The sequence below is a fragment of the Hibiscus syriacus genome, unplaced genomic scaffold (genome assembly GCF_006381635.1).
Source record: "Hibiscus syriacus cultivar Baekdansim isolate YM2019G1 unplaced genomic scaffold, ASM638163v2 tig00110809_pilon, whole genome shotgun sequence".
NCBI classification, from domain to species: domain Eukaryota; kingdom Viridiplantae; phylum Streptophyta; class Magnoliopsida; order Malvales; family Malvaceae; genus Hibiscus; species Hibiscus syriacus.
In genome coordinates, this window is record NW_024062869.1 from 1,211,035 (window position 1) to 1,226,327 (window position 15,293).

Here is a 15,293-nt window from a genome sequence, read left to right on the forward strand (position 1 = left end):
TGTAAACAAACAATATGCATCAGCACTTAGGGAAACAATAAAAATTCTGAAACATCAAGCAAAATACCTCCTCAGAGAAAAAGTTTTTGGCAAACATGGGAAGAAAAGTTGAAGCTGAAAAGTAAATATTACTTTAGATTTTGCAAAAAGGGAACTAAAAGCAGCCCAATGTGATCAAAGCGGCTACAGGAACTCAAAACCACAGGCTGAGTGAAGCTTGGCAGATATGAATTTGAACAAAAGAATGTAGCATATGAGTGACTTAATAGCCCTTGGAAAAGAACGTAGCAATGAGATTACCAAATCAGGCGGAATTACAGTAATATTGAAATTACCAATGGCCCCATTGTGTCATAGAAAATAGAAACACTTGCAAACAAGTGACAACGTATTTGGAAGATAGCTTGATAGCTTGACCCTCAAGAAATATTATAAAAAATGTTAATTAATAAAATATTTACAAGTTTATTTTTCATCTTTTTGTGATTTGAAATCTTTGAAAAAATAAAATTTGTTATTAGAATTAACAAAGGTCTTTACTTGACAAAATTTAACCTGATCATTCGACCCAATGGTAAATGCAAGTACCCTGTGCTGAAATAGCAACTTCAAGAAACCCCTCCCCCAAATAGAAAAAAAAAGAATAATAAAATTATACTCACTAATTCAAATTGAATAATTATGATTAATTTCGTATGTAGGTTAAACAAAAAATTGTTCAACTTTTTTCTAGCCACCCAAACTGATTTAAATTGCATAGCCTTAACATGCAACCAGGGTTTTAAATAACTGTCCGCGACCACAATAGATCCCGCGAAATAGCAGTAGCGCTGCCTTCTGATATACCCGCTGTGGCCGCAGTAGTGGTACACGAGACATAACCGAAAACACGACCGCGGTTTGAATCCTGCAACCATATTTGAATTAGACCAATGCCAATCTAGCTAGCCATGGCTGAATCTAGTCATAGCAAGCCAAATTGCAATATGTAGGGCTGAATTTGGACTAAGATAGCAAGCCAATTTTGAAAAATTGAAAGTTTTTATATGGTTGGTTGCTTGTGATAAACCACTAACATATAGTGAAAGGGTGAGAAGACGCATGGGAACACGACCGAACTGTAGAGTGTGCGATTCGAACGAGGAGAATCTGAAACATTTACTCCGCGAGTGCTCGCCTGTTACGGAAATCTGGAAACAACTGATCCGGTCTGAGAAACTTCATGAATTCGTCACCATGAATACTAAAGAATGGATCTTGATAAACCTTGAAAAGCCAAGTTATTTTGCGATGAACACAAAAGAATGGGACCTGCTGTTTGGATAGTTAATATGGTCCCTTTAGAAACATAGAAACCAGTGTGTTTTTGACCCATATAAATTGGGATAGGAAACCATCATGGAGTAGGGCAAAAGATTACAGTTGGAGGCAGGGGCGGATGTACATGGCTCCTTAGGGGATCCATTGCACACCCATTATTTTGAGAAAAATATTAAATTAAATTTAATTTGTTAATAGAAAAAGAAAAAAAAAAGAAAATTTGCATACCCAAATTTATTTAGAATAGGGTATTAAAATTTTGGATCTCTATTTTTTAATTTCCAGATCCGTCACTGGTTGGAGGTTAGGCTAGCCATGGAAGCTGTTGCCAAAATAAACAACCTCTGGAAACCAAAGTCAACTAAGGAAAATCGGAGGAAGCCTTCTTCGAGTGATTGGGTGAAAGTGATCACGGATGGAGCATGAGAATCACAAGACGGATACTGGATTCTAGGCTTCGCGAAAGCTGTGGGGATTTTTTCGATGATCGAAGCTGAACTGTGGGGGATTTTGGAAGGACTAAAGCATGCTTGGAAGCTAGGAGCAAGGAAGGTGATAATGGAAACCGAGTACCGACAGTGCAAAAATATTTAGGCTATGCTGGAGGAACAAACAAGAGGAGGGATCGAAAACCATCCTGCAACATATAAGGAACATGGGGAACAGGAGTTGGACACTATCAATTGCGCAAACCCGACGAGAAGCAAATGGAGTAGTCGATGCACCAGCAAAGATGCTGGGAACCTATGACTTTACAAGAACAATTTTTCCAGAACCTACAGGAGAGCACTCCCAAGCTTCCAGGCCGATGAACTGACCACAGGACCTTGATTTAATATGTTAGTTTAGCTCTTTATGTGCCCAGAGAGAGAGAGAGATGAATAAGTTCAGTATGTTATACAATGGTAAGGAACTTAACTAATCAAAATTAAATTCAATTACAACAATCACAAATCACATTTGCCTAGTGATTATCAGCATGGCCCAATAGGTATAACTTACAACAACTATAACAACTAACTCTACAGATTAGACTAATATTAGAGGCAGCCCTGCAATTAACAAATTAATAATTTATAATCTCTAATAAGACTAAAAGTCACACAATAGAAAATCATATGAAACAAATTCAATGTGCAATAATATTTTAACTGCATTTTTATCTGAAATAGTTTTTGATAATTTATTTCCAATATTTTAATATTAACCAATCATTTATAAGAAAATATAATTTCACCTTAAAATCAATACAAGTATAATGAATTAAAATAATGCAAACCGAGTAATATAGTTTAGAATTGAGACCAATCTTCCTGTATACCAACCGAGATTGTAAAAATATACTATTTTAGTAAATTAAAAAATAAATATATAAAATCATTATTTGCACATATGAGATTAGAAATAAAATAACCATACAAAAGAGAAGGGATTTAATTAATTAACAAAGTAATAATTTATAAATGGTACAAACATCAAAGATAATCAAATTTTGCCAGCCTATAGTCAGTCGTTTACCATCTACAAAAAGACAATCGCTTTGCCATCATTCTGATCAAAGCCAAAACAACCTGAATTGTGCCAAGAAATTAGAGATTTGATTCAATGGGGAAGAAGGCAGTGTTGATCGGAATCAACTACCCAGGCACAAAGGCGGAGCTAAAAGGGTGCATAAACGACGTGAAGAGAATGTACAAATGCCTTTTAGAACGCTACTTATTCTCCAATGAGGACATTAAGGTGTTGATAGACACCGATGATAACTATTCTCGGCCCACGGGGAAGAACATTAGAAGGGCTTTGAATAGTCTCGTGAGATCGGCTAAGCCTGGGGATTATCTGTTTGTTCATTACAGTGGGCATGGGACAAGGCTTCCTGCTGAGACCGGGGACGATGACGATACTGGCTACGATGAGTGCATTGTGCCCTGCGATATGAATCTCATCACTGGTTCTTCTTCCCTTTCACTTTCTGTTTCTTTTGATCCTTTGATATATATGCTATATATTATAGACATGCGTTTCTCATGATCGGATTTAGTTTTGTTCTACTGTGGTAACGTATTTTGAAAGTTTCTATATGGTCCGTACTTTTTGTAGTTTTGGTTGAATTGAATTTGTGGATATTGTTCGTGGATACTCTTTCATATTCCATTTCATTGATAGAGAAACATAATTGCTTGGATTATAGGATCTGAATTCTGGAATTTTGTTATCTGAATGTATGGCTTGTATACCTATTTGATTGATATTAGATAGATAACTTCTTTTGTTTTGCTTGGTTTGTTTATGGTTGTTGGGTGGTGGTTAAAAGACAATGGTGGTCACGGATAAACTGAAACGTCGTGTTTCTGAAAATTTTAAATTCAGATATAATTTAATTGGGGGTGTTTGGTTATGCACAGATGATGATTTTAGAGACTTAGTGGATAAAGTCCCAGCAGGTTGCCGCTTAACAATCGTTTCGGATTCATGCCATAGTGGGGGGCTAATTGATGAGGCCAAAGAGCAAATTGGTGAGAGCTTCAAGGATTCAGAATCAGGATCTGGGTTCAAGAACTTCTTCCACCGAACTGTGGAAGGTGTTGAGTCACGTGGAATTCATATCCCTTCTAAATTTCGACGCCACCACCACGAAGACGAGGTGGATGACGGAGGAGAGGTGGAAGGCTATGATGATGGTACCTATGTGACAAGCAGATCTTTGCCCCTCCCGACTCTAATTGAAATGCTCAAGCAGAAAACTGGCAAAGACGACATTGACGTCGGGAATCTGAGGCCGACTCTTTTCAATGCGTTCGGAGAAGATGCAACCCCCAAAGTGAAAAAGTTTATGAAGATCATCATGACCAAACTACAGGGCAACGGTGATGGTGAGGGTGGCGGGTTCATGGGGAAGGTTGGTGGTGCACTACAGTTTCTTAAAGCAAAGCTGGATCATGACCAAGGATATGGGAAACAGGCACTCGAGACCGAAGTGAGAAGTGCGAAAGATGCATATGCAGGAGCATCTAAACACTCTCTTCCAGACAGTGGGATTCTTATCAGCGGCTGCCAGAGCGACCAAACTTCGGCAGATGCCACCCCGTCAGGAAAACCAAACCAAGCTTATGGAGCACTTAGCAATGCCATTCAAACCATAATTGCAACTTCAGATGGCAGAGTTACTAATAAGGAGCTTGTGCTGAAGGCAAGGCATATGCTTAAAAAACAGGGTTTCACTCAGCGCCCTGGCCTTTACTGCAGCGACCATTATGTTGATGCTCCATTTGTCTGCTGATAGTTTAAAAATAATCTTCTGTTGCTATTGCTACAGATACAAATAATTCACATGGTTTGCTCAGATAATTGTGGTTGATGAAATTGAATTGACTGTCTTGCACTATTTGATTTATCAATCTTGTATCAATATATTTACCGTTTGTGTTTTTCTGTTCAATGAATGAATTTTAAACAAACAAAAAAAAATGAATAATGTATTGCAGCTATAACTTGAATAAGCACTTGGTTACAGGTTAGTTTTCAAGTTATTTCAGGTTTTGCTACAATGAATACACAACCTAGGGATCTATTTTGTCTGTTTTCCCTTTCAGAAAAATATTGATATACAAAATTATAGCAAAACAAACAAAAAATCAGTATGAATAAGGCTGCACCATCCCAAATAATGGTGCATGGCAATTTTTTCTGTCTATGCTTCAAAAAGCTGTCACAAAACTCACACTTAGGAAAAGAATGGCCGCTACTAGCTCTTAATCGTCAATGTCTTGAACCCATGTCAGATCTGCATCCAAAGAGTTCAGAAATCTCGGTTTCGTATATTCACGCCATTTAAAAGATTTGCTGGGGGGGGGGATCTAGATTTTAATATTTGAACAGTGAAGTAAAAGAATAATATGCACAAAGGTGAGAAATTGAGAAAGAACCTTGCAATACAGTTTCAACTGCTGCATTAGGAACAAGAAGACCAACTATTCGCTGGTTATCAGCAGTGGTTTCTAGCCGTACAACACGAAGTCGCCTATGGCTGAGACGGGCCTGAAAAGATAAGTTTTAGTAATCAATTCAATATAATGATAAATAAATGATCATCAAAATGCTTTCAAGTCATACATAGGAAAAGAAGGGTCACAAAACAAGGTGAGAATGACAGATATTCACTAACCGGCTTGAGAGGGAGTATCAGAAGGAATGATAAGAAAGACAAGTCTTGAGTCTTTGTAATCTAGATAGAAGTTTATCTTTAAAGTCATATTAGAAGTCAGCTATTCCTAATAAAACTTTAAATTAAAAAACCGATAGAAAAATGATCCTGACTTCTTTCTACAATTACCTTTCCAAGAAATGATAGAATGTTATAGTTATCCCAGCAATGAAATGCAATGAAACAAATTGTGAACAAAACATGATTTGATGGTCAGAATAAGATACTTTTTACATCATGTCATTAAAAAAAGACACAAAATTCAGAATCTAGATGCGGACTATGTTTGGAAAAGAAATTTCCTCATAAACACTTTAGTACTACAGATGCCAAGGAATTATTATTAAACCGCAGACCGCACATAAAGTTACCTGCTTAGAAAGGGCCTTCTCAATCGTGCCCCAAACTGGAAGAATGAGACCGCCCAAAACATTTACTTCCCGGATTCTTCTACCGACTGTACAGAAATTGCCAAGCTTACAATTGGGGCCATGCATGCACTGCACAAAGAAACAATAATCCACGGGATAATCATGATTTCAGCAAAAATGAGCTTAACAATATAAACTAAAAGAACAGGTCTGTCTATAAAGATGGAGATATAAAAGACTTAATCCATGAAGTGAAACGTTCTAACCTTCAAAAGAGACCATCTCGGGAGCATCGACATACATGCAATAAAGGTGATATGACGACATAATTCTATTTTGGACTTCAGTATGGCAAATCAGAATGATAAAAGAATCTTTTTTATATTGATTTATTTTACAAAATATTCAATATAATGTAAACGTTGATAATTTTCATAAACATACAATCAAATTTTCACATTTCTTATCATTAAACTTTTTACCCCCAAAAGGAGTTTCAATTAATCAGTCCTAGTGTAAAAAATAAGAGGTCAAACGCCCAACACAAAGCAGAGCCCAAATTATCTCAATCTGTATTCAGAAGCTTGCAATGCACGTGATATAACGTGTGCCAGTGCTTATAAAACTTTACACAAGCCAGAGGATAATTTTAAAAGTTTACATATTTTAAGGAAGAAATTACAAAGAGGAACTTCTAAGCAGCTCTTAATAGAGTGTGTCATTGGGTTTTAAAATATTGATTTTAATGATGGGTTGTCAGGGATTTTGTGCTCATTGTGGCCTTGTGGGTTGCTATTTCATTTTAGCTGGTACTGTACATTTCATATTTAGAAGACCAAAAGAAAAAAACATCCAGCCATAACCCTTCCGTGCTGGAGACGTTGACCTTATCCAACTTATTTTTCTATTTTTGCAGCATCCATGCATATCATACATGTTCTGATGTGTCAAGCACAAATCTGACACCAATACAAAGTGATAAATGCCAAATCAATGCTTCATAGAAGACCATTTAATTGCATTTGTTTCTTTTTCTTATTTTAATTACGACATTTTTTAAGTGTACCTGTTTAGATGAAACTTCATATTCATCTTCCCATCCACAACGAGTTTTCTCTAGCAATGAAAATCTTCTGTATTTGTTTTTCAGTTCTGCCAAAGACATTTCCCTGAAAATTGAAGTTAAAGTGGTTAAGTACACAAATTCTAGCACAAACTTTGATTTGAGACAGTTTCGATTTAGCTTTAAAGGAATACCTTACTGACTCTCCAACAGCTGGACGGACAATCTTAAACATTCCAGAAGCGGAACTGAAACAGAATTTAGTGAGAAAATAGTAACTTAAGTGGGAAAGTTTAACCACTGTTTACAACATACTACAATTAAAGGAACCATCTATTGAATACCTGCGCATTATGCCTATGACTTCTGTTATTAATACTCATAACCCTATATGCTACACGAGTAAGTCCTGCAAGAAGGAAGACAAATACCTTTCAAATGCTAGAACAAAATGACGTCTTCCTAACCATTCCCTTTTTGATTCATAGAATCCATCACTGGCTGAACCAAGTCCATCCTTCTTCTTCTCATCAAGCATGGTACTTGCAGACTACCACAATTAAATCACAGTGCTATGATCATTATTATTGTCAAAATGAAACAAAGTCACAAACCATGTGCAAGAAAGAAAAGTAGCTCCCACGTGATTCCACGATCCAAAGTGAAAGTAAACAGCACTGTTGATGCCCCAGACATTTGATCAACATGGACAGTCTGTTGGAAGACGACAGTTAGCTTAATCTAATTAAATGAAATAAATCACTAAATCTGGAAAGAAAAAATTAACCTTTGGGCTTCCTTGTAATTCAATGATGTTAGCTTTCATGTCAACAATCCCAGAATCAAGTTTTCTTTCGATTCTTGCATTCTGAATCAGGACATCCAAGATACTTACGAACAACTCGAATAGCCTGCATTTCAATTTCATGTATTCAGCATACAGAATGCAGCCTAACAACAACAAGAATGTGTATTTAGCCAACAAGATACCTATTCTGAATATCAGGTGGCAGTCCTAACAAACAATTTAGGAAACGGCCAACATCATGCATGTCAGAATCAACTATTCGGCCAGAGAATTTTCAATATCCTTCACATTACCTATAACAAATAAATGTTAAAAAAATACAAATAACCCAGATGAAGTCGATCATTGATGGTATATTTTGTAGAGGTCAAGAGAAAAATGATTAACAAATGTTTTGCTCATTTCAGCTGTGAAAAGATTATTACCAAGAACTGTATCCCTAACAATTCCAACAGAAACAAGAGCGGCTATTGCCTTCGTGATAAAATCCTGAATTGTTTCTGGTTTTCCGATGAACATCCAGGAGGTACAACAGGCAGATTATCCTGGAAACCACAACTATAGTTATTCCCCCCCCCGGGATTATTTTTCTTTGTAGATGTGATGCTACTGAAAAAGAATTACAACAACCTGCTCCATAATCCCTCTATGCATAACCATCAATGCCTTTTTACCATAAGCACTATCTTAGTTGTAAGCACTCAAAGATGGCCCAGCCCTGCATGTCACACCGGGTTAGATTTCTTCAGTTTAAAATATGGAAAATGAAATGGGAAGAGTTGTTCAACCACTGCAATTATTATTATTATATTATATGAAAAAAATGGTAAATCATATATCTGAAAGATTTGTTTTAGTGTAACAGTGTAAGGTTTGGTTTTAAAACAATTGTCGGAGAGATTGACCCGGTTGTATGAACCATTTCTTTTCTAACAGATCAAATAACTTAATCCGACATGAATCAGCTTGGTGTCGAAAGAGTAGAACCGACCAGCACCGAACTCAACCCATCCACCTAAACTCTCCGTAAACAGTCATCACCCTTCTAGTAGTCTCAGATTTGCTTCCCAACGGCAACCATGGTGAATCAAATGAACAAACAAAGATGGTAACAACATTCTTCCCTCCGGTAACAGTGGTAATAATGCTCTAACAACGTCAAACGGCCGACGATGCATATCCACTTTGCATCATATCATTGTCTGTAACCAACCGAACACAAAACAACGATTCTATCAAATCCCAAGAGGTGCAAAAAAGAGAGAATTCCAACAAAACTTTTGGTACTCGGTTCCAATAATCTGGACCACCGTCGAGAAATAGCAACAGTGGAGATGTTCCCGACAACAAGGCGACCAACATATCTCGGAAGTAACTCCATCCATCGGCAAACGACGGAGATCGGGGAGGTTAAAGCTCGCGATGGCCGAAACTTCTCTAGTAGATTTACGACTATCCATGGAGTTTCTCGATGATTGGAGTTCGTATTCTTGACGAGGAGACCAATATGCTTAAGTGGTGGAGTTACGGATTAGACCGACGACCGGCGACGGCGGCCATCGTGGTGGTCAATGCGTTTGGTTGTTGGTCGATGAAGCTTTCTTGCTTCACTTTGAGAGCACGGTAAAGCTTAAAAAAAATTAAATATATTAAATGTGCTGAAGTAGAAAATTAAGCATTTGTACAGAGCACACGTGATTTTGGGGAATTATTGATAAAGTGAAGAAAGGGTAAATTACAAGGTGAGTCATCCAAGTTTGGTAAAAGCTAACCTTATTTTCTAGCTTCCATATTGTTATGATTATGATATAATAGTTTCAATAAGATCAATTTAGTCCCTGATTTTAGTAATTGAATATATATAGTGGCTCCATAAGTTTTTAGTTTTATCAATTGGGTTCTCGAATTATTAATTAGATTCTAATAAGTTATTTTTATGAGGAGGAAAATTATTTAAAGTCGTATTTGTACGATAGATTGTCTGTGTTCGTTAGAAAAAATATATTGGAAGTTAGAAATCAAGTTGGTGAGCTGGAATTCAAGGGTAATATTTTGGGTTTGTTGACGGACTGAGTCCGATTTTGAAGTCTGTTTCACCAAATTCGAACCCGGTAAGCTATTTTTCACTGATTTATCATCCGATTCGATCCGTTTTTCGGAATTAAGCTCCGTTTTTATGTAATTTCCGTTAATATGTATCAGAGGAATTATTGGAAGTTGATTTCAAGATCGAGGACGTTCGAATGAAGTTTAAATGGTCGATCAGTATGGCACAAAAATCGAGGTAATACTTTACTACCTATTTATGTGTTATGGAACATGTTGATATTGGTAAATGCATGAATAAGATAATATTGGTCTCATTTGTGTAGTTAATTAATTTCTACACTCGATCCGACTACGGTAGAAATTCAGTAATTGATTATGATTCATATGACTTTTATATGAATTGAGGGATTGTAGAATTAAATTACAAGTTTTGTGTTTAGTAATAAGGAATCAGCCTGGATCTGTAATTTATAAATTATATCATCAAAGGTTAAAGGTTAAACGTACATCCATGAGAAATTATGAGAATACTTCGATTTGGTAAAATTATGAAAATACCCCTATGTTGTAAAATGACAAGAATTGTCCTTGGAAGTTGATTAATGACTATGAAAAGACTTATTGATCTGATAAAACTACAGACGTGCATAAGAAATGCTAATTTGCTTAGAAAATTTGGATAACCGATTTTTAACCCCAAGAGGGTTTGTGCAAGATATTAAAAGTCTGTTAAGAAATCATTTCAAGATCAGAGAATGTTCAGGAAAGCAATTAACCATATGATCTCTAAATTATAATTCTTTTCGTTAAGAGTTAATATTGAAATTATTTGGTTAAAAAATTATGAAAATTCCCTTGAGAGATAAAAATAGTTCGAGTTGACCCTGAATGAGAAAGTATTTTGAGGATTTGTACTTAACTCGATAAATTACGGATTTGATTGTTAAGATCATGTCTTTGTGCAAAAAAAAATTCCTGATATTTTGTTTGTAAAATCTGAGAAGGCACTTTACCCAAAAATATCCGAGTTATGAGTAAATACATGAAGAACAATTTATCGGGGGTGTTCTTTTGTCAGAATTGTTTGAAAGGTCTGAAATAAATGATAAGTTTGAATTTAATAATAAGACCGAATGGAAGGAAATGATTGAAATACACTGGATTTGTAAAATGACCAAAATACCCCTGAAATGGAAATGACTCAAGAATATCACCAAGCCTAGGAATGAATGGATATCCTCAAGCTTTGAAATGAATGGAAAAACATTGAGCACCAAAATGACCAAAATATCTTTATGGCCTAGACTAAGTATATGTCTTGGATTAATTAAGGAAATCCAAATAAACATGGGTGTGGTACTGCTCTTAAAAGTTATGGATCACATATTAAGCCGAGCAACCAATGCTAGTGTTATATCAGTACCAGAACGACATAGATGCCACTTGAATGCATGTTCGACTTCTCAAGTTTGGCTCAATGATAAATTTAGAAGTATTCAGCTCAACTCAACTCTAGATTGCATTCAGTACTAAGAAGTGGATATTCGTTAGACAAATCAACTACGAAGATCAAATTGAACTGAACAGAAATATAATATGTATCTGAAATTCAGAAATGTCTGAATTACTCTGGAAAACTCTTAAGTAACCGGGATATAATTGATTGTTAAATGAACTAAGTTACTTCAATTATTGAGGATTAAATAAGGGATTGAATGAGTCTGGAAACACTGTTGAACTTACATGATGAATTGTTCTTATGGGTCATGAATCATGAATCAAGTACGTTTGTATTTCCTGATATCGTTGAAACGTGGAAATGAAATAAAGAACGTTGGAAGATCTATTCATCGATGATTACGAAGGTGATCAATGGAAAAAAATTGTTAGTATTAAAGAGTGAATACCCTGGAAGGGCATTGAATGGACTTGTCGATATGCATTAGTCTGGGAGTTGTGTAACTCGAGTTATTTGATAATCTGATCGATCGACATAAATTGTAAATGTCTTGAATCTTTGTTTCTACATTTTCAACTCAATCACTCCGGTCATTCCTGAACGTTTTCCTAATACACATGAATCATAGTGGAATTCTAAAGTATCAACCTTAAATGTCTGATTAGATCGGTTAGTAATCGATTCTTCTCAATAGAATCTTGTTCCTGGAATCCGATCAAATTGCACAAGTTTCATGTTATCCATACTGATAACTACAAAATGCCTCTGAAAAGTACTTGTATTATCTAGTGTGTTCCCTATATATTAATAAATTGTTTTATTGTTTTAACATGTGGTACACTGAAATCTATGGTTACTTATTTATGGATGCACCGACTTAACGATGATGGTTTATGGAATTGTATCAATGTATAAATTGTATCTTGGAGATACATATTTGTAAAGTACAGCTCTGATCAAGCTTTGATCAAAATTGGTTTTAATGAACATAATTCAACAATATATGATTATATTTTATTAATATAAGTTCACATGTTTTGTTATTTTATATGAATATTATTTTAAAAAGTCAATGTGACATCTCAGACTCATATTCGGGTCAGGTACGGGTTGGGGTGTTACATTTAATGGTATCAGAGCTATGATTTAGTCGGTTCTAGGCTTAAATCGAAGTCTAAAGTGTCTTTATAGGTGTATATTCCAATATAGATGTGAAAACTTCTGATCTGACAAGAGTAACAAGTATGCTATTTTGCTAATAGAGTTATGGTTGTATTTTATTAGATGTCCGGACATGATAGTTCTCGAAGTGATGCGGGAGATGATAGACCCGCTGAAAATAGTCATTCACCTGTCTTGGCCAGGCAAGGTGAAGAACATATACAATCTGGAGTACCTGTACGTGATCAAGATATTTTCTTCAGGACGTTAGACACTGTCTTGACACGTTTCCAACATCCTGCTCCATCAACTCCCAAAGTAAATATAGCAAAGGAGTTGAGAGGATTAGGAGTTTTCGAATTTATGGGAGAAGCTGAGGAAGGTTCGGTGTCAGCGGATCTTTGGTTGAATGATTTGAAAATCATGCTATATGGTCTCTATTGTTCTAAAGTGGAGAAGCTGGATGGAGTTGTGTCTTTGTTAAGGGGACAAGCGAGGATATGGTGGATGAACGTTACCATGAGAATGCCAAGTGACCAGTTGACTTGGTCTCTGTTTTTGGAAGAATTTAAGCACAAGTACATTGGAGATCAATTCATCAAGCAAATGAAACAGGAGTTTATGAATTTGAAACAGATGAATTGCTCCGTATACGAATATGAATGTGAATTTAATTAGTTGAGTCGGTTTGCAGCTGAGCTTGTGCCTACAGAAAAATGCATGTGAGTGGTTTATTGAGGGCTTGTGCCCGAAGCTCAAAGAAATGTTAATCGTGTTAAATTTGTCTTCGTTTCAAGAAGTGATAAACCGTGCTAAAGCTCTAGAGAGAGCTCAAAATGAACGATTTGGGGAGCAAGGATGCCAATCATCTAAAAACATTGGGACTTCATCAAGTTCTGCACCATCCAAGAGAGGAAGAGATTCTGAATTTCGATCCCAAGTAGGATTTGAATCGATGGCATTCTCTGCTAGAGGATCAAATCAGATGAGAGTGGGACAGACTCAATCGATAAGGTCTGGTGATGAAAGAGCACAACAGAGATATTGTCAGATTTGTGGAATGTATCATGGTGGGACATGTAGAGTTAATTCTGGAGCCTGTTTCCGATGTGGAGAAAAATGACATTTCATGAGAGATTGTCTATTAGGGACAAGAAAGTATGTACAGTCGGAACGATTTGTTTCAATATCTCAAAGAGGAAGAGATAGAGGAAAAGGTAAAAATCAGACCGAATCTTCTACTTAACAGGATGTACGCTCCACTGCTAGAGTATATAATCTTCATACCAATGAGGACTGTGATGATTCAGAGATGATAGTAGGTATCTTTTTATTGTATAGTAAATATGTTGTGATATTGGTTGATATGAGTTTGTATATTCATATGTGAATAGTAAATTGGAGAAAGAATTGAGAATTTAATTAAAAGTTATTTGTAGTAATATTATAGATACAAATCCCTTAAGGCACAGTGCTCAAGTAAATAAGATATATTAAGGGATTTGAAGTAATATTGGAAATATACTAGTTATATAGCAAGTATGCAAATGTTGATTGTAGAATGGAAATGGTAAAGTTAATTAGTTCAGAGAGATTGGAAATTATAGTGTTTAAGGATCTTTATTGTTTTTAAGTGAAGAAGATATGCAGCATCAGTACCCCAATTTGTTCATGTAATAAAAAATTCGAGGATGAATTTTTTTAAGGGGGAGAGATTTGTAACATCCTCAATACCGGGTTAGTGATTAAAGTGTAAGATTTTAAAATTTAATGACCATATTAAATAAATTGAAAAGTGAAGGAATTAATTAAAAGATGTTGGTGTAGGATGAATTAATAAGTGAATGAGAAGTAAAAGGGTAAAAGGATCATTGAACAAATAAAAGAATAAAATAATAATTAGTGGGTATTATAATACCCATGTGAATCATAATTGAGGAGAGCTTATCTTCTTCAACTTCTTCTCTTCTTTCAACCGTGAAGCCTCATAGCCAAGGTGAGTTTGAATTCTTTTGGTTAATTCTTAAAATTTAATTATGGTTTTGGTTAAGGAAGACTTAGGAAACATGATGGAGATGAAAAAGGCCATAGAAACTCAAAGATTTGTAAGTTATGGAGAATTAAAGATTAAAAGAGGATAAGTGAAATTTTGAATAAAGATGTATAAATGAATTTAGAAGTTAAATTTGACTTGTCATAGGTGTGAGTAAGAAGCTATAAGTGTTAGAAATAAGTTTGGATTACATGGAAAAATTTAGTATGATTATTGAATTCCATGTAGAGGATGGTAATTTGAAGTTAGATAAGTGTTGAAGGAGTATTAATTGTTTTAAGTAGGTGTATGTAAGTTAAGGATATGAAAGGGGTTGAAATATGGAACAATTGAGCTAAAAGGAAGTGATTTTTGTGCTCAAAATATAATTCTAGGCTAGAGTGTATCGGTACACATTCGATATGTACCGATACATCAAAGGGAAATTTTCAGAAATTATTCAGTGTGTATCAATGCACAGGAAGTGTGTCGATGTACTGTAGCACTGTTCATTATCGTATTTTACTGTTCATGAAAACATATTTTTTTCAAATTGGTTTTAATGAACATAATTCAACAATATATGATTATATTTTATTAATATAAGTTCAAATGTTCTGTTATTTTATACGAATATTATTTTAAAAAGTCAATGTGACATCTCGGACTCGTATTCGGGTCAGGTATGGGTTGGGGTGTTACAAATTATATGGCTTTCCATTTATCTGCATGTCATGTAGCATCATCTGATAGTTATGTATTACTAAGATTTCTGAAGCTCACTCTATTACTCACCATTGCAGGTTAAAAGAATTATACCAGTGCA

General features: G+C 35.4%; 2 protein-coding genes across 2 annotated transcripts; one reads left to right on the forward strand and one right to left on the reverse strand.

Moving 5' to 3' along the window:
• The first annotated feature begins 2,875 nt into the window (after positions 1-2,875).
• Positions 2,876-4,666, forward strand: LOC120141501 (metacaspase-4-like). The gene is made up of 2 exons (XM_039156348.1): positions 2,876-3,271; positions 3,726-4,666. The coding sequence occupies exons 1-2, from the start codon at positions 2,926-2,928 to the stop codon at positions 4,598-4,600; spliced, it is 1,221 nt and encodes a 406-aa protein (XP_039012279.1). The 5' UTR covers positions 2,876-2,925; the 3' UTR covers positions 4,601-4,666.
• Positions 4,667-4,914: 248 nt separating this feature from the next.
• Positions 4,915-9,401, reverse strand: LOC120141507 (protein FORGETTER 1-like). Its single transcript, XM_039156352.1, has 11 exons — positions 8,397-9,401; positions 8,192-8,311; positions 7,949-8,059; positions 7,746-7,869; positions 7,597-7,672; positions 7,390-7,510; positions 7,153-7,206; positions 6,962-7,064; positions 5,896-6,024; positions 5,247-5,358; positions 4,915-5,104 (listed from the first exon to the last, which is right to left on the reverse strand). The coding sequence occupies exons 3-11, from the start codon at positions 8,008-8,010 to the stop codon at positions 5,073-5,075; spliced, it is 813 nt and encodes a 270-aa protein (XP_039012283.1). The 5' UTR covers positions 8,011-8,059; positions 8,192-8,311; positions 8,397-9,401; the 3' UTR covers positions 4,915-5,072.
• Between the last annotated feature and the right edge of the window lie 5,892 nt (positions 9,402-15,293).